A 23505-nucleotide genomic window follows, 5' to 3' on the forward strand; every position below is an offset into this window, starting at 1 on the left:
AAATTTAAATGATAAAGAAGAAAATAATTAGCGGTTTAGAATAATGATGTGGGGTTAAATTTTGATTAGCATCTTTTTGATGTTAGACTACAAGTCAAATTTCAGTAGATACAACAACAAATCTGTACGTGATTTTTTTTTATTTGTCTGTTTGCCCAACTATCGCAATCAATTTATTTTACGTATTGTTTAATTAAAGAAATCCATTTTTTTTTTCTAAAAAATAGCAATTCGTATTTAATTAAATTAATTGAAAAGTCTATTTAATACTACTATAGTATGTATTTGACAAATATTTTACTTTTATTTAAAATATTTATTTTAATGAAATAATTGAAATATGCGTAAATTAGTATAAGAAACAAAGACATGTGAAGTTACCTGAATTTGTTTGTATTGAAGGAAGACAAAAAATTGAAATAAACTGAGGGCGACCATAGAAAACCACCCCATTGCTATTACACTTGTGTTCAAGAAATACTCTCCGTTTACTTTTACTTGTCACTTAATTTTAAAATATATTTTTACTTTTTATTTATTATTTTTAATATATTAAGAAAAGATAATTATTTTTTCTCATGTTATAGTATTACATATTATTCTCCATAGCATTTTTTAAAACTCAATACTAAACATTAATTAGTAGGAATAGTATGATAAGATACTTATATCAATAATTATTTTTTTAATATGTCAAGTCAAACAGTGACAATAAAAATGAACTTTCAGAGTAAAAAGGAACAAACTTCCAAATATTTTTGTTCTTTGGATTCCAAACTAGTCTCCATCTTCATTTTGATTTTAAATGTAGAATAGTTTTATTTGTGTTTGAATATCATTTGGGATGAATTTATTATTCCACGTATTTATTTTCTTAATTTTATATAAATTTAAATATTTATTTATATACACTCAAAATTAAAGAACATACTGAAACTAAGTTAAATAATTATTACTAATTAAGTTTTCATTTATTCATTTAACTTAGAATTATCGATTTTCTTTATACCTACTACTTTTTTTAAAAACTGTAATAGTAGAGTTATAGAGTGGCGATTAAGGATGCTAAAGTGAAATATTACTTTATGTGAAAGACAAAGTAACATTAAAAAGTTTTGAGGATTAGATGGGCAACATGTTCGTTGTACATTTATTTTGCGTGACATTTTTTTTATAAAGTCTATTATTATCCAACAACAAGTGGCATGTCCGTACTTTATGCCTATAATTAATTATAAATTTTTGTTTCGTCTACAATTATTTAAAGTTGGATTAGATAACTTAATGTATGATTATGTTAGCCATAATTTTTTTAATCTTAAACTAAAGCGAGAACAACCATTAATTTAAAAAGAAAAGATTCTCCTCTTTCTTGGTCCTTTTTTCTTCTATTTCAATATTTCTATTAGATTCGAATTAAATTTAAATCGCGTATAATAGGACTTATTTTAAGAGCAATATTCTATCAAGATTTTAATTTTTTATTTTCACAACTTAAATTTGAGATATTTGATTAAGAATGAAGCGACTCCATAATTCTACCGCAACCGATGTTGGTCCTTTTTAAAGGATTCCAAAATGACTTCTTGCCTTTTTTTTTTTTTTTATAAAGTTAGTGAGAAAGAAATGCAAACAGATAATTACTTCAATTTAATATTTGTTAAAGTGGATAAGATTGATTCTTTCTCCATTTCATATTATATGAATATTTTATAATTTGTTGGGTAATTTTTATTTGAGCTATATATTCTTAATTTTTGAATTATTAATAATTTGACTTGTAATATTTTTATATAACTCTTAAATTTATAAATATTGTTTCAAAAGTTTTTAAAAAAAAATATACTTGAGTTCACGTTGCAGAATGATATTTTTCACATTTTTGGATCAAACTATTAATGATAGGAGCATTTTTAGATCAAAATATTATTCGACGACAGTTTTGTTCAATTTTACATAGTTCAAAATATTTTTGACCGTTTTTCGTAAAAAGATTTAGATTTTTTCTTTGATATTTATATAAAGAATGACAACCTGGACAACAATGGTTGTTGCATCTTCTTTGTTTGTATAGCTCATAGGCCATCCCTACTACATGTGAATTGTTTCTTATTTTCTTCAATTTTTTTGTGCAAACCCATTCTGTCCCACTTGTTTTGTTTCTTGTTTTCTTAAAAACATAATTATAGAGGTTTAATGGGCCTGTGGCGGAGCCACCCTTGTCTAAAGTCGCTAAAAAATTATATCGCGCAAATAGATAAAAAAAACTTATGTATACATAGATATTATTTGTTGAATCTCATTAGCTTCTTTTCTTGATAGAGAATCAGTGATGAGTCGAACTCTAGTTCAAAATTTTAAAAATTATACGGAAGGATTAACTCAATCTCAAAAGTTAGTGAAAATAATTCTCACCTAAAATTATTCACCCTTTCAGTATGTATACCTTAATATTCTTTCTTCTTTATAACAAAAAAGTCCTTCATCCTGGGTCAGGAATCAAACAAAAACAAGAAAAAAGTTTTGCCATAATTTTACTTTTATATTTTCTCCGTTTCAATTTATGTGATACCATTTGATTTGACATAATAATTTTTTTTTTTAAAAAAGACTTGAAATTCGTGATCCAAAATAATTAGACATTTGTTTGACTATAAGTCATTTCATTAAAGGATAAAAAAAAAATTAAAAATTAAATTTATTTCTAATTATAGAAAACTGACATTCTTTTTGACATAGACTAAAAAGTTAAGTATATCTAGCTTGAACTGCAATGCAGGTAACAGAATAAAAAAATGGTCCATTCAATTATTGGAGGATTCAATTCCCAATTCCAACTTAAACAAACTCAAAACATCATATGAATAAAAACGACTTTCCATAATTAGAAGAAAAAACACTAAAAGCATTTTTCCCATTCATAAAATTATTTAGTGCTCCATGTGATTTTGCTTCTGTACCATTGCAAAAAAAGATCAGATGCTTGTCATCCTTTTTTGCAAGTCATGTTATCAACACTACTAAGCTAAAGAGAAAAAAACAAACAAAAACTAGAGGTGGGGAATAGTGGAAAATGATTGATTCTAACTCATTTACTTGCTTTTTTCTCCTTGTTGGAAAGGCAAAAGACACTTTTGCATGTGACCTAGGAGATTTTTTTTTCTCCACTTTTTTTTATAAGGATAGTATTTGGATCAACTTGCTCGTACCTGCTACCACCAGTGGACAGAGCCAAGATTTTCATCCAGGAAGTCATTTATCTACTATATATACAATAAAAGATAAATTTGACCTTTCTGTTCCGCCCCTCTAGCTTTGACCCGAGTATTGAGTAACTCTACAGATCTAGAACATTCTTTTCAAGATTTAACCTTATTAAACTTGGCAACCATCAATAAAAAATTCTTATTAAGGCAAACAATTACACAGTAAAAATATACAAGGAATTCACCTATATGTGCCAAACTGCTTATATGATATACCTAAAAAGTATAAGCACATTGATATGACTTGAGGAAAAAGGAAAAGGAGAAAAAAAAGGTAACAAGATAGTTGGCTACCTACTTCCTTTTCACCTTTGAGGAGCAGGCTTCACAAATGAGAAGTCATCTTCATTCCTAGTAGATTGTCCATTTTGAGGAATATGCACATGAATTTCTGTGTCATCATGATCAATATGTGTAGTTGCTATCTCTGCACGCGTCATCGGTGTTGTTGGATCATTTTCAAGGTCGGATGCTTCTTGATCGCTGTAGCCCTGGAAACGCGATGAGTGACCAGTGGTTTTGTATCGATGAAGACCAGGGCCTAATGGGTGCACAGGTGAGCTCATTGCGGACCTTGGACTTGCATTACCCAGTGTTCGGGTAGGGGACCTGTCACCCCTTGCTCCTGTCCGCTTCTTCACAGCCATATGCCACTTCTTTAGTGCCTTGGAGGTTTGCTCATCAAAGATGGATTTTTTCATATGGGATCCCATCTGCAGAAAGGCCAAATGCTTTATCTAACTTAACAACAGATCATGCTAAAAAGGCAAGAAATTTCAGTAGTTTTATGTAGTGAGCTTACATCGTTCAACAAAGCAATAGCAAATGTCTAAGGTAATATGGCACGAAATAAAATGTAGATACAATTATGCTATTGGTTCGAGAGACGAGTCTATAATAGTACCTGTGTTATAAGGGCATAAAGTGGAAGAGTGATATAACTGCATAGGAATAATACTCCTACCCTGTAATACAATGAAAGATATGATTTAACGAGAGCAAGCTGGAATTGTGAAGCTTAGGAACTAAGATAATGAATATTTTTAAGTGAGTTTCTGTAGCAAGAAACATACCCTATAACAATTTTTGCAATGATCAGGTCAAACGCCTCGTGGAAGCAAGATTTTAGCCCATACTCATACTACAGAAAAAGTAGAATCCTCATCTCTATCATAGTTTTATGGACATTAAACAAAAAGAAAAAGAATATCTTGCAATATCAGAATTTGATCTTGATACAGGGAGAAGAAATATTACCCATATCCACAGAAAATATGTTATCTGGAATGCATTCTGCAAAGTTAGATAAGCGCAAAAAAAGAGAGTTTAGCCAAGGGAATTTATAGAGATTAAGATATGAAAAGCAAACTATTCCGAGCACCATTTTTGTGATTTTGTTTTATGGAAACTATAGTACTTGCAAAGTTGAACCCAAATGACTGGTTTACTAATAATACTTCATTTAGAATTCTGGAAATTGGAAATGCAAACCTGAAATAAGGCAAAATGGATGAGGTGAAGAACCAGTCGTGGCCGACCAAACCAAAAATATTTGTCTGAGGCTTGTACAAGAGGGATTCCTTGAACTACTGCATGTCTCTCTTTGATGTCAAGGGCCATCCTAGTCAAAACAGCCTGAAGCTTTGTTCCAACAGCTAAAATGATCTGAGAAAATTTCATGAATAAGAATTTCCCCATAAAGTAATTCCGGAAGATGAACAATGGAAAAGAATCTTACAATCAGAGGAACTAAGGATGCCCAGAACAATGCTTGCCACCCTACAATGGGTCAAATAATTCAGACCATATGAAAACTGTAGTAGATAGTGACTAAAACGGACGGAAGAACTAAACAATTTCCAGAAATGGATCAGACCGCAGAACATGACTTACCGCTAACATTCAGAAGCAAGAAAAGCACAAATGATGCCCATAAAACTGGACTGCCGGAAAAAAAACAAGTAAAAAGCCAATCAGAGAGCAAGGAGATATATGGTAATTAGGCACATGCACACACATAAATATGCTGAAAAAATTGAGAGAGCAAATAGAACATCTAGCTACCTGACACCGACAACTACCTTGAAGTCATCCTCTAATGACCTCTTGATATACTTTTGGAAGTCAAATTTACTTCCAGGAGCCAGATGAACCTGCAAAAGGAGGAATTTTAGCTTCATGGGTAGCAAAGAATTACCAAGGAAGAACAAAGCACAATGAATACTCACACTTATGAAACCATTGCGCAGAGCCAAGTAGTCTGACTTACTGACAGACTTGAAAAATTGTCTGAAGAAGCATCCCTGCATGAATTAAGTTTGCAACAGTCAGTCACCTTAGCACTAGTTTGGCCTTCTGCTCAAAAATTATGAATTCACATTGTATTAATTTCTCACAATGTAAAAGAAGATCGGGATCCTTGTCCAGAAACTAGTATGCGCTCGGACAAAAGATGTCTCATGAGTAAGTCTAAATCTTGAAGGATCTGCACGTCCCAAGTTAGAAACATAGTGACAGTCAAAATCAAATGAGCAAATAAACACAGAGAGCAAGCAACAGTCCAAAGTTCTGACTTTACAGCAAGCAAATGTATACCATTTGTAAACTCGTAATTATGGGTTGAAGTCTCTTGCTCCCAACCTTTCCAGCCACGAATCTGAAGAATAAAGTTTCAGGCATTTAGCAAATGGATTAATACCATAAAGGCATCCTAAAATAGTTATCACTCTAGACAAGTGGTCAGTCCCAGTAACAATTTTGAGCCTTGGTAGCTGGTCAATTAGAGCTAGGAGTATAACAGCAGGATTTTAGGGGAAAACAGTTTGATCCAAACAATTAACTACCATAAAATAATTTGATGTTGAACACTTCTTATCATACCAAGACCAATTTGTCATGCAACTTAGTTTCCTAACATGTTTGAATGTGTCAACCAAGTAAGAGTAACGATCCGATATGAAGCAGAAAACATATAGCTTGTTGCATCCTACCATTAATACCACCAGAGTATTGCATCACCATGATAATTGATTGATCTTGTCAGTTAATTGAAAATCTACTAAAAATGAAGTCAATGATAGGATCTACAACTTTCCTGGATTACCTAAGAAGCAGTACAGATGGCAACTAAAGCATAGTAGAGGAATAACTAAATAAGTATATTATGAATTACCTTAAGTCTTCCCAACCACATGGTAATCGCACTGTATAACACATGAAGGACTGCCAAAAAGAAAATAAGGATGTGTATTTGATGCAGTGCTTCAACAGTAACGAGAGGTACACGTCCCTGTTAGGAATACTTTAGATTAGTTTGATGAAGAAAGAAAAGCATGCTGTTAATGCTAATATGAAGTACCACATAAAAGGTCCAAAATATAGCTGAAAAAGACGGGCAGGAACACAGTGCTAACGGAATGCAAGGATGCTGCATCTGGTAGAACAACAACTTTACCTTCAAATGTTAACTTTACATTAAAATTTTACCTAAAACCTAAGCTGACTTAACAACATTTTGAAGCTCGTAGTCTAAGACATTTGAAGCACATACATGGTGCTTTTTTGGTGGAAGCTGTAACTGAGCTATGAAGACACGATTTAGTCATCCACTCTTATTATACCCAGTGCGAGTCACACCTGTTCAATTTGATGGGATGAACAGAATTCTTAATTTCTTCCAGAACAAACTCTCCTTAGCTTATCTATATGCAAGATATAGATACTCATACGAATAGCCCAATCATTTCATCATTGAAGTGATTAACATTCAATAATTCAATGGACCATTAAGGTTATTTCAGGAACACAGAACATTTTAAAACCCCTTTTTGATTAATGGTCTCACTAAACCCCTCTCCCAACAAACTAGGGAGGTATTGATGTACTCCTTCATTACAGAAGACGGAGCAGAACAATCATTTTGGATGGATCTTACATAAATCAGCTAGTTAGCTCAATTCCTTCTTCCTATGTCAGACAGGACAACCTAAGAATAAAACAGTGATGGTAAAAAGCTAAGTGTTTCCTAATCTTCAATTAGGCTACATGAGTCCCCATCACTTGGCATATACCTAACAGAATGAAGGTGCTTCGTGTAAAATTTCTTTTGCAGTTCTTTTTTGTGATGACATCATGTTATTTGAAATGTCCATTTATTCAATTGAAGAGTCAAAAATCCTAAGCCGGTTTGCAAGAACTTTTAGTAGGTTTGCTCAAAATATCTCATTGTCTAGGTCAATTGATAGAAGCGAAAAAACATTTAGTCTTGTCACCATATCTAATTCAAGATAGGATTAGTAAATTACCAAAAGCACAATTCTCCTAGAACCATTTTTGCTATCAGCACTCATTAATACAACTAAATACATCAGTGAAGTTTGACCCATATTGTTAAGGGTCATGTACACATTACCTCTTTGCATTTAGGCTCTGCACCTGCCAAAATTCTACGCTCATACCATAAAAGCTTCCTACGGTGTTCCTCCTTTGCAGCATCTTTGTTCTTCGCAGGGCATGGCAGCATTGTATCAGCAACACTTGGGGGGATACAAATTCCAGCAATGTAATATTGACTAAATACAAGGGTTAACGAGATGAAACCGAGAATCATCAACTCTGCAATAATTAGAGGATTCAATCAAAATGGAAACAAGTCGACTCTAAAAAAAAATGATAACAAGAGGAGAAACACGAAATCTTACCGGCCTTAACCTTCTCCAAGGCCTCAAAGAGAGCTTTTTTATGCCTGTCAGTCAACCACTGAGCAAAGATTTCATTGTGTCAATTATTCATATTTTCTATAGTAGTAGTCATTCAAGGAACCAACAAATGAGATGAGATACTATATCAGCTCATGCAATCAAAATAAGTTGTGAAATCTAAAAAATTTCAGACAACAAACTTCAATATCAGTGTAATATCAGAGCAAACTTGGTTATAAAATGCTGACCAAAAGCCAAAAAAGGGAAAAAAGAAGAACAAAAAAAGGAGCAAGTTATTACAATTAAATGAAAGGACGAAAAATGAATCCGAAGTAGATGTTATTGATATTTTCTGCAGTAAAAAGGAATAAGTTCACAAGGCATAACACAAACATTGAACTATTTTTCACTCTTGTCCCTGGTTTATTGGCCAAAATTAAATAAGATGCAGAAAGAGACCTTTATCGTTTTTCATTTTAAGATAAATGCAACAACATCCAATTACAACAATCAGAAGTTATGTTGTCTAAGGAACCAATATGTGTAAAACAACTCAAAGGTGCACAAATAAACCAACCAAGTGAGAAAACGGTAGTTCCTTCTTTCTGGATATGCAACATAGGAAGCAATAGTACTAAAGCAAATTATATCGGATACATACATATAAAGACTAAAGCTTTCTTAAAAGCAATAGATTTGAGAGCTAATATTACACCAGCAGATCAAACAACAGAAACATAATAACTACCGACCCTCTAGACTGGTTTAGCTATATGAATCCTCAATATCAATGCCGCTTCATTTGAATCCACTCACTCCGTTGTTCGATCATATACCTTTTATGACAAATTAGGGATTCACTAATGGCTAACTCGTAAACAAACACGAGCTCAACGCGAATATCCATTGTAAAACTATGATTACCGAGAACTCATGTGCATATACTCCCACAATTCTCATGCTTTTTTTTTTCCATTGTGCATATTCCTTATAGCCGACAGACAGTGTAATTATCAAGATGAGTGCAAGTAGGCTCGGCCACCATCATTATATAGAGGACGCAATATTTGGCAACAAGCATCTGAACAATCAAGAACAGTTTGTAGGTTCTAGAGTTTATAGTTGAAAAAAAAAACTTGATATCACTTCCAATTTGGCAAGGCAAGACTTCCACAGACAAATGATGTTCCTTTAGGTTACAAAATAAGAAGTCAATTATCAACATAGCTGCAACTTAAAACCCTTGATTTCCAAAACTAGGAAACAAGAAAGAGAGCAACTACAGGTCCCACTTTAATAAAAGCTCTTGGCTAAGACTTGTCAATAAAGTACAAGAACAATTAAGGGTGAAAAAAATACTACATAAAGACATCTTTTCAGAAACAAACAGGATATTTTCAAGAAACATCAACAACAAATTCAAGAATTATTCTTCCTAAAAGCAAAACAAGAAGGTCAACGACCAGGGTTATTAAAGAAACAAAGAAAGACTAAGTTTTTATGTCACCATACCGTTCCAAGTTTGTGTAATATCTTCTCTAAGGCAATAGAAATGAGGATAATAACTGCACAAACACCAGCCACAGCCCAAGTTGGTGTTTGATCAAGTTGCCTTGATGTACCATCACCCCCACCTGCCATTACTAACCCTCAACACAACTAAATTTCAGCTTCAGATGTATCAAGAATTTCAAGAAAACAAATGGGTTCTTGTTAAGACACCCAAAAGGCAATCAAGAATCAAGAAATTGCAAAAAAGACATACATTTATAGATAGAGTTTTAAAGAAAACAGAGTTGTAATAAGTAGTATATAAATTAATAATTATAGTGGTGAAAGGGAAGTTTAAAGAATTGCTAGTAGTTAGAACCAGACTTGGTAAGGTAGTATCTGACAATCAAGCACACGGAATTTCACAGATAATGTATAGACAAGTTGGCATAATTTCTCACGTCGTTGAGGGAACAATTCACAAATAGAACAAGTCTTTATCTTTTATTAATTTTTGTAACGCTAAAACTTAATGAGAGACATCGGATTTTAGCGTGTTTTCTTAAAAGGGTCTTATATTACTTTATTACTAAATGGATAAGCTCACTCAAATATATATATATATATATATATATCCAACTTTGATAAAAGGTTCATTTATGTACTGATGCTATTATTTTTTGAGTTATTGTTCTTTCTAATTTTATTTTATTTTGGTTTCTCAATTTCCACCTGATGTCCGCCTGACTAAATCCGAATTTTCATCGGGAAGTTCCACATGGGGTAAAGCGCACCCTAACAAAGGCGACTATGTACCCAAGGGAACTCGAACCCGAGACCTCTTGGTTAAGGATGAAGGAGTACGTGTCACTCCACCACAAACCCTTGATGGTATTGAAATTAGAGTTTTTGTTCTTTCTAAATTTTTATTTATTTTTGTTTTCCACCCGATGTCCGGTACCCACATTGGAGCCTGACTCAATCTTTGCTAAAATTAGCTAACACTTTTCTAAATAGTTATTGGTAGAACTTTTTACATTTTATTTATTATTTTTATCTTTAATCTTTCAAAATTTTCAAATCAAAATTGTTAAATTTTTTCTATATAATTAAACTAATTGTGTATATTAAGATCATTAATAGTGAATAATTTACTATACAATCAATATGTTCATTGACCTCAAATTTATATTTTAGATGGCCCTTTTTATATTAGTGTACCTATCATTTTGAAATTCTATATAGGTCTCTGTTTTTGAGGGGTCTAATTAGTCATAAATTGACATGAAATTAAATACTTCATCTTTTCAACAATACTTGTCCACTATTGACTTTACACATTTCTCAAGAAATTATAAATATAAGGGTAATTTTACTATATCACCTTTTGAATATAATAATTACAATATCTCGTAAAATGTAATAAAAAAATGACTATAATCAATGATACATGTAAATTAGGAACTAAGTATAAAATTATACATTAATTTCATAAAATGAACAAGTTAACAGAGAATGTGAGAGCATTTACTACTTCATAGTTGACTTGACTTGCATTAATTTTAGTTTATTACTGGAAGTGAAGATCTCAACAATTTGTCTCGTGAATGTGAATGTTTAGTTGAAAAAAAATAATCCACTTGGCGATGTCTAATTTATTGCCTAATAGTGACCTCAACGGAGAATTTAATACGCACTCATCGAACCAATACTTGTTTATTAATAAAAATTATTATTTTATTTTATAAACTTTTTAATTTATTTTCAAAAATTGAAAAACAGGTTATAACATATTGGGGATAGTGTAATTTTGTAAGATGATATTTCATTCTATTTTTAGAACTCGATTTTTGTGGTGATGAAAACGTGTGAAAATTAAATGGATATAGTTTACATGGGAGCTGACATACTTTATCAAAATTAAAGTGAGTCCTATTAATTTTTTTCGAAATTAAAGTCTTACATGTTGGCCAAATAAAAAATAATAATTGGCATGGCCAACTTGTAACATGGGAAACTATATTTTTTGTATTTTTATGTAAAAAGCCACCATATATATAAGTTTAAATGGATAAGCTCGTACCCAAACTCTCGTCTAGTCTTTTTTTTTTAATAAATAATTTGTAGTTAACAAGATTTTTTTTACTAATCCTTGTTGAATATATTAACTTCTAATTTTTGCGATTTAGTAATAGATATTGTTCATCGCTAATTTTTTATTTTTCGATAGTATATTTTTTAATATTTATTCTCTAAATGAAAAAGGTTTTTCTGGTGACACCAAACGTTGAGCTCGATGCTCTCTTTCTTATCTTTAATTATCTGATATTGTTTTTTTTTAAATATTGTTAGTGCATGAAAGTTAAACGTAAATAGATATCAAGCAAAGACAATTTTATATGCTTTTGGCTATTTTACTTTAGGTCAATAAGATTGACTATATATAGTCTTAAATTATATAGTATATGTTACCAACAAAGATTTTGGTAAAGTGATAAGACTATTTCACCCTTAATTAGAGGTCTCGAATTTGAATCCTTGATATGGAGAAAATCATGTTGGAAACGCACCCCACAATGAATTTTGTAGTCCGCGATCCAAAAGAAATCCAATGCAAGCTCTGAACACCAGATAAAAAATCAAAACAGCCATATACTTGCCTTTCACCAAAGTGGAGTTCTGAATTTGATTGAGTAAAGAATAAAGAAGTATTAGCAATCATTCGCCTTCTTATTTAGGTATGGCCTATTTTATGAAAGGGCTTTTTTAATTAAATATATAGTCAAATATCAATAACTATTAGTTTATTGTTTTTTTATATATATTATTAGTAGCCATCTAATAATTCTTTTGATTCTTATTCTTCTTGCTGACTTTGACTTGGTACGCACCTCACCAGACTGAGAATCTAGTTGCTAATTTATTTATTATTAAGGAAAAAAAAGATAAAAAAAATAATTGTAAGAAAATAAATGAATTAATTAAAACTATGTGTTTACACTAGACAAAAAAGTCGTTTAATATGAATTGTGGTGCAACGTTGAGACTGCTTCATCCTTAATCAGAGTTCTCAAGCCCTAAAAATAGAGAAAGTCATATTTTGGAGCGCTACCCCTAGCCTTGATCCAAATTTAGTCAAAACTCCAATATGAGATTTGAATATCGGGTGGAAAACGGAACAAAAAAAAGAGTCTTAAAGGGATTATATCAACCGTCCATCCGGTGAACCAGTCAATAAGATGATTGGCTGGATCTCTTAAAACAGATATATTATTTTTCATTAGTTCGTTTTATAATAATGACTTTATCACGCTTAATTATTTTAACACTAATCAAATATTGTTATATAATTTGAAACGAAACGAATATATGAAAACACGGTATGATTGGAGTAGTTAATATAGTGATCCATGCATGAGCAAAGAAATTTGTAAGATACTTTGCTTTGTTTAGTTGAATAAAAAACAAGTATTGTTCTATTATCGAATTTATAATATAATGCATGGGAACATCGACAACTTTTTATCAAGCCATTGTATTTTACCTAAAAAGGAATTAAATAAAGCTTGATCGTCAGCAGGGAAACACGTTTTTGCAACTTCACACAATCCACAATAATTATTTTTCTAGTAATATAACAGGTCAAATTAAAATTTCATTTTTTGTTCTTTTGTTTTTGCCACAAATTGAAAGAATTGGTCAAAGTTTAATTTCTTTTTGAAGACATCAAATACGAGACAAAAGATTATGAAATGTTCAATTCATAATAGACGCATGCCAAAAATTATCTTAGGAATTTGGTCGATTCACATACGTTTAGTAAAATTAGAGGTGACAAATGCACGATTCGAAATAAGAAATCAGGACTAAAGAAAAATAACTTAAATCATTTTTGGTTGTTACTCCTTTTCTTATGTGGGGATGGTGGAGGCGAGAGAGCATCAAGGTAACTCCAAATTCATAATTCAAAAATTAACTTACTTCTGCAAGCCTTGTTATTCAGAAACCGATTCACTGATGATCCATCTGTATCAGCAAGCTGTGGGTTGTAAATACACTCGAAAACCGTGATAGGTGCTTGAGATCAGAACTGCTTACAGCAGCCTTGACCTGGTCCAATAGAAAGGGAAAGCTGAAAGAAAAGAGAGTTTCACTCCACAAATGATCCGATACATATAAAGATGCTACTTGAACTCGACTCCGTACATTATTCAGGGAACATGACATAGTCATGGCATTTAAGCAAAGATTCCACATGAGAAAGATTTAGAGTGAAATATGAGAGCTAGTTAGTGTCTATGGACTAACCTGTTGAATAAATTTTAACAGATCCACATCAGTTAGATTAACGCCCAAAATACAGGGAACCTGTATTATCAAGAAAACAATCATTTTCTTATGAAACAGGTACAAGAGAATCTTGTTAGCTAGTGGAGAATATTTCCTAAAACGTGAATGACGTCATGAATAGTTTTCCAAATTAACTCGGAATCTTGAAATTCAAAAAGAGAGAACCTCTAACATTGTCTTGTTATTGATGGTATTAGAACAAAAAAGCTCTTCCCTTATAAGTTACAATTCATGATTCACTTGCTATAATCAACCCAATTAAAACATAAAATGGACCTTAAGAGACAATGGGCACAAATGACACGTGAAAGCCTTAAACCCTCAAAAATCCTTCTTGTTTTCAAGCATAGAATTGATATAAACTGTGCTATTGATACCTCAGAATAAAATAACTAGTCTAAGAAGAAGTGCTTTTCATGCTTTGTTTTCCACATTTAGACAGACATACATCCTTCAGAGGGAGGAATATGAATGTTGAAGAGAATAAGCTATAAAGTGTAGTAAAAGGTTTGAGAATGTAGGTGAGCAACTAATCCTGTATTAACAACTACAATCAGTACTACAATACCTTTCCCTTCTTAGGCTGATTTGCAAATGGTTTATTGCAACAAGTGTGACAGATGTTGGCTGCTTGTGAATCAGAATTAGGTTTGACTTCAATGAATGTTGCGATTTAGTGAAATGGAATTTCTGGTAAATGGCAATTTTATCAAGTTCCATAGACTGTTTGTGTGATGAAAAATCTAAACAAAGATCGTAACTTACCTGGTAAATGATCTTGAAGCTTAATAATATATGTTGCAGATCCAACCCCTGTTTTGAATTTGGTCAGCATAGTTGTGTAGTAGTTGGTAACCAAATTTTGGCATGACCAGGAAAAGCATGGTCAAAGACTCAAAATCAATGTTACCTTTTATCAAAATAAACATACCAATCCTTGCTCAGAATCAAGATAGGTTGTTGTCCTCATTTTTCCAGATAGGACCTAATAATTCAGTAAGTTACAGACTCCAAGTTTAAATGACACTTCATTGAGTTTTTAGACAATCATTACCTTCACGTGCAGTTAATCCAAACGAATATTCGCTCATCTGCAGCATGCTGTAATACATGACAATGAGTGTAATGTTCAACAAAGATAAATGCTAGAATCAAACAAAAGATCATAATCCTTGACTATGTAAAAAGGGACAACATTTATTTAGACATAGGCCTCAGTTTCTACACAAGAATATACTCCGCCTGACAGTCACAAAAGATAAATCACCCTATATCACTCTTCTTTACTTAGTAATATCACAAAATTGCAATACCAGATAGTAAGACATTATTTGGTTAAAGTATTAGTTATGCAGTTATAATAATGTAAAAACTGTTATGTGGTAAATAAAAGTGTGGGGATTATTATGCGGTGAATAATAAATGAGTAATGCTACGCAGGGACTATCTACATTAAAGGGAATTTTTGCCTGTAAATACTCTTATATCCATGCATTGTGGAACAATGTGTTTTTATTCCATAATTTATTCCACATAAAATAATACATAGATTCTTGCACAAGTCATGAGGATATTAATAATGAGCAGCTAAATACCGCCAACCAAATGCTGCATTTAGTTATGTCAAGCTTATATTTTCTTATGCGGCTAACTGAGTGCTACATAGTTATGCGGATATTACCTTCTCTTACACGGCCAAGAAACGTTATACTATTTATGTGGAAGTTTTTGCTGAGATTTAAATTTGTTAATGAGGCCAACCAAACAATCCCTAAGAGAAACAATCGTTTAAAGTAAATGCAATATAAGGAAATTCATGAGAAACCAAGAATGGCCATAAATTGACAATGCAAAGGCCAGAAAACCTGATCTATTATAGCAAGTGTTGTGCCTGCCACAATCGGAATAAACTTCTTATCAACCCGTCGGAGAACTTTGGCACCCTCCAAGCAGTTTTTTATTAATGGTATCAGAAACCAATGAATCACCAACAAAATGCGAACCAGAAGAGACATCGAGTATTGTATCCTGATTCTTAAGATTCTTTGTTCCAGTACTGCTGTGCATCTCATATTGGAAAAGGTAAAAGTCCATCATCTTAACAAAATAGAGAAGAAGTCGCAAAAACATCCAAGATATAGCTAAGGTACTCAACTGTAATCTCTGGAAAGGTAGTCCCTCCATTTTATCCCAGAATCTAAGAAACTGAGTTTTTTGTGGTGCAAATAATGAAAATTTGAATAAAAAATGTCAGGCATGACAATTCTATTACAAGATCAGAACACAAGCCAGATGGAATTTGAAAGAGACTATGCGACGTAGGAGACTTAGAAAGAGACATTGTGATCTCTAATGCTTTCATGATTAATGAGAATGCAGTCTAAGATAGTCTTGAAAATTGGGTGAAAGAAATGAAGCTAATTAACTGAAACATGCACTAGAAAAATTTAGCTCTTACTCAGATCAGGAACACATGACAGGAATGGTTTATCTTCTTTTGACTCCCCATCGCGGGTACTTGTGCACCTCCCTTGAGTTTGTAATTTGCTATTCCAGATGTTAACAAGTTTCATTGTCACACTTGACTGAAGAGAGAAACATCAGGTCGTGTGTGAGTTACTGACATATTTGATTGAGATAATATCAGAAAGATACCTAACCCTCCCAAGAAATTTGATAACATTACCTTTCATCAGAGAATGCACCGTCACCACAACTTGGGGTGGAAGATTGATCACAGTGATGGGATGACTGCTATGGAAGCTCCAAGCAGATATCTTCTGCAGAATGATGCAGTCTCCTTACCGTTCTGATTTCTGCATGATGGAAAAGAACATTAATTAGTGGCACACATTTTCTGTCATCATTGATTATTAACACAAACAAGCACTCAAGGACAAGTTACATGGCAATAGTGGCACATCATGAACAGTCTTAATATTGTCCTGCTGCCTTCCTTGAGATTCACTCTTGGCAAAGAACTTCTTGCATTGGTAAAATGGAGGAGCTGAATGGCTTCTTCTACTCTTCTTCTACCTTATAAGATCATCTGATTTTCCTCGATTTCCAGCATCAATCCCATTTTCAGTGAAGTAAGGATTAAAATCCTGAAACCTGGAGTGCATTTGTTTCCTTCGAACTGGTTGGTTGTAAATGCATCATAAACAATGACTGCAAAAAGAAAAATCCCGAGAAATTTCCTTATTAGCAAACAACAGTCAATGCTTATACAGAATTACCTGTTGAACAACTTGTCTACACTCATCAACATTAAGGTGAAAAAACTTGCCGTCATGTAAACAGTGGAAAAAGCAAAGACCAAGTTAGTAGCTTTATACTTATCCTAATGAATACTACCCAACTAAATCTCAAAAGAACTTTACCTTCAAAACCTTACGATATCTATTTGGCCTCCCGTGAGCTTTAGTAACAATTTCCAACAAAAAAATATCATAAATAGAGCTCAAAGCCTCTGCTTTAAAGTCAAAGCTTGCTGGCAAAACATGCATATCGGCTGTTTTTTTATGTCGCTGGTGTAGAGGAAGCATTTGAAACCATGGTTAAAATGGTCAGACAAAAAGGAAGCATAAAAGAATATGAAAGAAAGAGGCACACATACTGTCTCCATAAGTAAAGTACTTGAGCACCAATATGTATGTTCCAACTCAACTTCAGCAAGAATAAATAATCAAACATCACTACATATAGTAATGATCAACAACAAATATATCTCATCTCCGTAATTATGTGAGTACTACCCATTCCCTTACCTAGCACAATTTTCCATTTTTAAGAAATAATCAAAGTCAAAATGTCTAGACCTTGTAAAGGAAAGGGGCCAGTGAGGGTGTTTTAAGTCTACAATTCATGAGTGTCTTCATTCAAAATAACTCCACGTCTTTTATCAGTTCCTGTTTGTCAGTTAAGCAGGGGAAAACAAATTCTTGAACATCCTTAACAGACATTGAGAGGATGACAACATAACTTACTTTTTAAAAATGACTATTTTGAATTTTCTTGAAAAACCAACAAGTTCTTAACTTTTATTAAAAATCTAACATGCAAATATCGAGTTCTTGAATTCCAACCTGCAACTTTTAATGGAAGTCGAGTTTGGACAGCAGGAGTTAAGAATACCAACAACTTCTTGAAATTGATCATGCAAAAGTCGAGTTCTTGAATTCCAACATGAGTTCTTGAATTTTCCTGGAAGAAAATCAAGATAGTGGGAAGAGTAGTAAAATACCCAAAGATAGATTTTCCAATGGGAAGCCAACAAGTTCTTGATCGGACATAGTCACTTGAACTGTACCAACAAGTTCAATGAACTTAACGCAAATCCGAGTTCTTGAAAAAAATAAATCGATAGAGCATTGAATTACTTGAGGAATTTCCGACTTCTTGAAATTACATTCTTTAATGGAAGAATATTAGATAAATTTTCCGATAGCCGGTAGCGTAGAAATCCCGGCGGTCGGTGCATTGATGGGGTGAGTTCTAAAATACGCACCGGCCGGTAGCGTAGAAATTCTAGCCGCGTGTATTAACTAGAATTAATAGTTTTCGAATTAGTTAATACACGCGGCTAAAAAAACGCGGAAAAAATACAAAATATATTAGAATATTATTTTTTTTGCAAATCTTTATTCTAGTACTTGCTTGTGTTTTTATTTTTAATAAGAAGAAATTATTCAACGTAAAGTTTGTTATCATCATATAAAACTAATATTACTTAATTTTTAGTATATTTTCATAAATCAATTCAAAATATGAAATTTATATTTCAAAATTTTTATAGTAAATTATAACTTATAAGATTATAAATTAATATTTTATACATATTAAATAAAAAAAAACTTTGCTACCTTCAAACGGACAACAAATTATTGATTTTTTTCTTAAAACGCAAGATCATGAGAATGTAGAGATTCAATTTCCGAGAATCCATGATAATTAACGAATATCCATGTAAGTTTGAGATCGCCGAAAAAATAGAATTTTGATCGGACCTTAGAGGCCGCCATCGGAGTTGTCTAAGATGCGCGGCGTGTGATATATATAAGTTCTTATTTATATTAGCTTTCAATAAACGCACATAAATAAAATTAACGTAAAACAAAATGAAAAGGAAACTTCTTATTCTCAATAAAAACGCAGAAAATGAATTACTTTCTTATTTCTCTCACCACCGATTGGGCTGAGCCGACTTATTTTAGTACATATTCACTTAGCCCAACCAAATTTATTTTGTTTTCATTTTTGAAACTTTTACATAAATAATACTATATTTTATTTGATCAAATACGTTTTTAAATGTTACTTTATTTTTATTACACATAATTTTAGCTTTAATAACTATTTGATATAAATTTGTATAAATAAATATTAGGTGAAGTTCTGAAAAATTGTATTAAAGTTGTATCAAAATTGTATTAAATATAAGCAATCGGTGGTCTGGCGATGGTGATTTACCGAAAAAAAGAGGTGAAGCTTTGAAAATCATTATTAAAGTTATCTTAAAACTGTATAAATATAAATAATAGTTATAAAACAATTCAAATTCGATATTATACATTACTATAAATTCGATAGTTATTAATCCAGAACAAATATAATACATTTCCAACCATGTAAGCTAATTTAAATAGTACCTGAATATTTGAAATTCACATATAATAATTTATATTAATAATGTTTCAGTTATATATTTATCATGTGTATTGAAACGTGCCTATAATATCTTATATATAGGAAAATATTGAATTCAAAATGTATTACAATTGTTGTAAATAATTTCCTCTTATTGACCGATGCTCCCCATCTCCCTAAAAACGTAGAAACAAATTCTTGAATTTCTTTAAGAATACCAATGTAGTTATTTTAAAAACTACCATTTTTTAGAACAAATTCTTGAATTTTCATGATTTATTTAAGAATAGCATTGTAGTGAGAAGATACATCGTCATTGGGACAGTTAAAAGAACAGAAATCCGGCGGACTCAGAATCAATGAATATAAATTAATTGTTTTGATTGATTAATTTGATCAATAAACATGAATTATTTATTTAGTTTTTCTATGTTAGTCAAATGTATATATTTTTAAAGCTAATAGTAACTCACAAGGGCAAAATAGAAAGAATATTACTCCTTCCGTTCCTATTTATATGTCATCCATTTCTATCAATAGTTGGATCATAATATTTGTCATTTTATAAAATTAATGCATAAATTACTATATTCTTTCCGTTATACCCTTGATAGAATAATTAATTAGTCTTGAAAATATATACTTTGACCAACCTAGGAAAACTAATAAGTACTAATTAATATTCATTGGAGGACTTCATACATTGATTAATTACTCTCTCCATTCCCTATTCGATAAAATCTGATTTTGAAAATAAACTCAAAAATTTAAATAGTCATCCAAATGCATTTTAATTTTTGAAATCTAGCATGTTCATCATTTATTGAAAAGTTGACTTAAGAAAACATTAAATAAGGATAGAAGGGTAAAATTACTTAATTACTTAATTTCTTAATGCTAGCGCAATCTAAAAATGTGGCATATAAAAAGGAACGGAGGGAGTATAATTTATGCATTAGTTTTATGAAATGACAAGTATTATGGACCAACTATTTATAGTAAAGATGACATTTAAAATGAACGGAGGAAGTAGTTAATACACACGGGAATCAAAATAATAATAATTAAAAAATAGTTTTAATACAATATATATATTTTTGTAAATTTTTATTCTAGTATTTATTTAATTAATTAATTAGTAAGAAGTCTTTTTTCATGATTCGCTTAAGCTGGGAATTTTCGAAAATAAACTTTCTTTCTTGAATAGATAGTGATAAAGATTGTGTGCATTCTATCATTTCTAGTCTCTAAACCCCCACTTCATTGATTTCACTAAATGTGTTATTATTCTTATTGATTTCACTAAATGTGTAAAAAATTATTACGAAATATACTTTATACTATTTTTTTTTTATTCATAACAAAAATCATAAATGAACTATTATGAGTAGCATTATAGGTCAAACACATGTATGGTCCTTCTAATTTGTTCATAATCTTTCATTTGGATACTTTAATTCAATCTTGTTTCATTTTAACTATTCATCCCTATTTTCAATGTACCATTTAAATACAAGATATTAATCAGACAAATTAAAGAAACTATTCACCTTTTAAATGCGTAAGGAACTCAACATTAATATTCAATATTTTTATCGTTAACAACCTTCTCTCTTATTTATTTTTCCTATTTTTTTCTTCAACCCCATTTTTTCATTCACACTTATCATGCTTTTTACTTGAATTTGCTATACTTGAGTCGAAGGACTTTCGAAAACAATCTCTCTATCTCCACAAGGTAGTGATACGATCTATGTATACTCTACCCTCACATATTCTACAGATAACACTGATTTTTGTTGTTGTTATTGTTGTTGTAATGCTTGTCTAACTCACGTTGAACACTTATACTAGGTTAAAAAATGTGTTAAATGGTATATAAAAAATAAAATTGAAGAGTGTAAATGAAACAAGACCGAGTTGAAGTGTCAAAGTGATTTTTTGAAGCAAGTTAAAGGGGTTATGTACGTTTGGTAAACTATAACATTGATAATGTGAAATTTGTTATGTTATTCATCGTATTATGAGATTATACATTATTATTTTATACATATTAAATGTATTTTTAAAAAATTGAATACCGAATTTAGGTCAATGTATTTGTGTTTCAAATTCGTTGTCGAATTGTACATCTGTCTCTAATGACCATAATCTCAATTTTAAATTAGAAAATATTTGATATCGCTTTAATTAACTTGAATTTTTATTTTCTCCATTGACTTTTCTCCATGCTTAATTACCTCTCAACGTTTATTTTTTCCTTTTTTTATTTTCTTTTATTTATTTATGACTAATTTTCTTCTTTTGCTCAACTTTTATTTTTTAGTTTTTTTTTTAACAACTTTCACATATAGCAAACACAAAAAATCATATTTGTATGTTATAAATAGTTTGCATAATTGCGCTCCATAACAAACATAAATATATATATGTAATGACCCGAAAGGTCATTTTTGGAAATTTTGAATATTCATTTAACTTGAGTTAATTAATCGTTAGTTAATGAAGTAAAGTGATCATTTAATGATACTCTTTACCACTTGATCATGGGTTAAAGTGAATTAAATTATTTGGGGTAAATATATGGGTCAAATCTGAAATATTAAATTAGGTTAGTAGGGATTATTACTTTTAATACATTATTAATTTAGAAAAGAGAAGGAAGAAACTTACCTGCGTATAGCAGCGGCTGGCGTGGAGACGATCCACTTCACGATCAGGTAACACCAATACAATTCCTTAATTTTGCAATTGGAACATGCGTTAAGTTCAAAAGGATGGTTGTTTATTATTATTATTTTAATAATGAGAGGAAACAGTAAAGAGGAAAACTATTTTTGCACTTAAATAAATTATTATATATATATTTGTAAGTTGCAGTGATTTGGAATTGGACCTCGTGCCATTATGTTAGCATTACAGCCAAATGACGGCAATGTAAACATGCCAATTAATGAAGGCATTCATTTAGATTGTGAATGCAGTGTTCATCCGTACTAAAAGTGATTAGGGTTTTAGTCTGAGTTTTACGATTTTCTTATAATTATCAGGTTATAATTCAAGTTTTGATATATTGGTATATGAAATTAAATATTAGGTATATTGTTTGAGATGAATATTGTCAAATTTATGATATTTGGAGGAAATTAGACTTAACCCTAGGCTTAAAAATTTAGGAGAATGATATGTAGCGTATGGGTTGGCATCAAGAACTAGGAACTGGGCTATAGTAATATGGGTGTTGTTAAATTAGAAATCTTATCACGATTATTTTTGTGAATAGATTGCATTGATTTGGAATTTAGCCGAAAGAGGAAGGCTCAAGTTCTGGAGTAATTGTTCGACTATTAGAGGCAAGTGGATTTCTAAACCCTTGTTAAGTGTATGGAATTCATGTATTTCCTTGTAATATGTGTTTAGGGTAATGAGGCTCGGTGATGGGTTGACTTGTCCACATTGATTAATTCTAATGATGAAAAAGGGATAATAAAAGGCAATGTGATCAATTGTTTGTGTGATCTGTTGAGAATTGTTTGAAAGGCTTGTTGAATCATTGTTGATGTTATATCCTGATTGGCTTGTTGTGAATTGTGCAATGTTATGAAAATGGTCATCTCCTCATTATTTGTGTGAACATGTCATTTGCATTGTTATGAGACATGCTTCTGACAAGTGTTATGTGCATTGAGAAAGAATAAGAAAATAAAGAGGATGTACTATTTCGAGGGACGTATCGCGCGCCGCGATGGATACTATATTTCGAGGGACGTGTCGCGCGCCGCGACGGATACTATATTTCGAGAGACGTATCGCGCGCCGCGATGGTTACTATTATCGAGGGTCGTATCGCGCGCCGCGATGGATGCATGGACAGATATGTCCCCCATGGGTCCCGGACTGAGAGACAGCGGGTGTGTATCATTAGGTCAGACATGCATCACTATACTTGACATTGCATTTCATTGCATTGCACTTTGTTATTATTGGTGAACTTGATCTTGTGTGTTGCTGATCTTGTGAGTGCCTTTCTATGGAACTTGTGACTGATG

General features: G+C 31.6%; 1 protein-coding gene and 1 long non-coding RNA gene across 5 annotated transcripts; both read right to left on the reverse strand.

The window, feature by feature from the left end:
• Positions 1-3386: 3386 nt before the first annotated feature.
• Positions 3387-9925, reverse strand: LOC125822154 (MLO-like protein 8). The gene is made up of 15 exons (XM_049501534.1): positions 9479-9925; positions 7967-8024; positions 7678-7880; positions 6439-6555; positions 5862-5922; positions 5663-5751; positions 5495-5569; positions 5331-5419; positions 5160-5209; positions 5005-5045; positions 4758-4931; positions 4524-4559; positions 4340-4407; positions 4171-4231; positions 3387-3979 (listed from the first exon to the last, which is right to left on the reverse strand). Exons 1-15 carry the CDS (start codon positions 9605-9607, stop codon positions 3572-3574), a joined length of 1659 nt encoding a protein of 552 aa, XP_049357491.1. The 5' UTR covers positions 9608-9925; the 3' UTR covers positions 3387-3571.
• Positions 9926-14408: 4483 nt separating this feature from the next.
• On the reverse strand, positions 14409-16794 carry LOC125822279 (uncharacterized). Of its 4 annotated transcripts, XR_007442633.1 has the most exons (6): positions 16713-16794; positions 15963-16623; positions 15673-15863; positions 14862-14908; positions 14573-14717; positions 14409-14497 (listed from the first exon to the last, which is right to left on the reverse strand). It is a non-coding gene; the product is annotated as an uncharacterized LOC125822279 (long non-coding RNA). The 4 variants fall into 4 exon arrangements; XR_007442631.1 differs by having other exon boundaries at positions 14418-14717; XR_007442634.1 differs by having other exon boundaries at positions 14418-14717; positions 15673-15874.
• Between the last annotated feature and the right edge of the window lie 6711 nt (positions 16795-23505).

Source organism: Solanum verrucosum, unplaced genomic scaffold (assembly GCF_900185275.1).
Source record: "Solanum verrucosum unplaced genomic scaffold, falcon-dt-bn FXZP01000103.1, whole genome shotgun sequence".
NCBI classification, from domain to species: Eukaryota; Viridiplantae; Streptophyta; class Magnoliopsida; order Solanales; family Solanaceae; genus Solanum; species Solanum verrucosum.

Coding starts and splice junctions, on each gene's coding strand:
- LOC125822154 (XM_049501534.1), bottom strand. CDS start 9,607: ATGGCAGGTGGGGGTGATGGTACATCAAGGCAACTTGATCAAACACCA. Junction 5,570..5,662: donor TCCCGATCTTCTTTTACATT/GTGAGAAATTAA, acceptor TAATTCATGCAG/GGATGCTTCTTCAGACAATT. Junction 4,560..4,757: donor TCCATTTTGCCTTATTTCAG/GTTTGCATTTCC, acceptor CTAACTTTGCAG/AATGCATTCCAGATAACATA.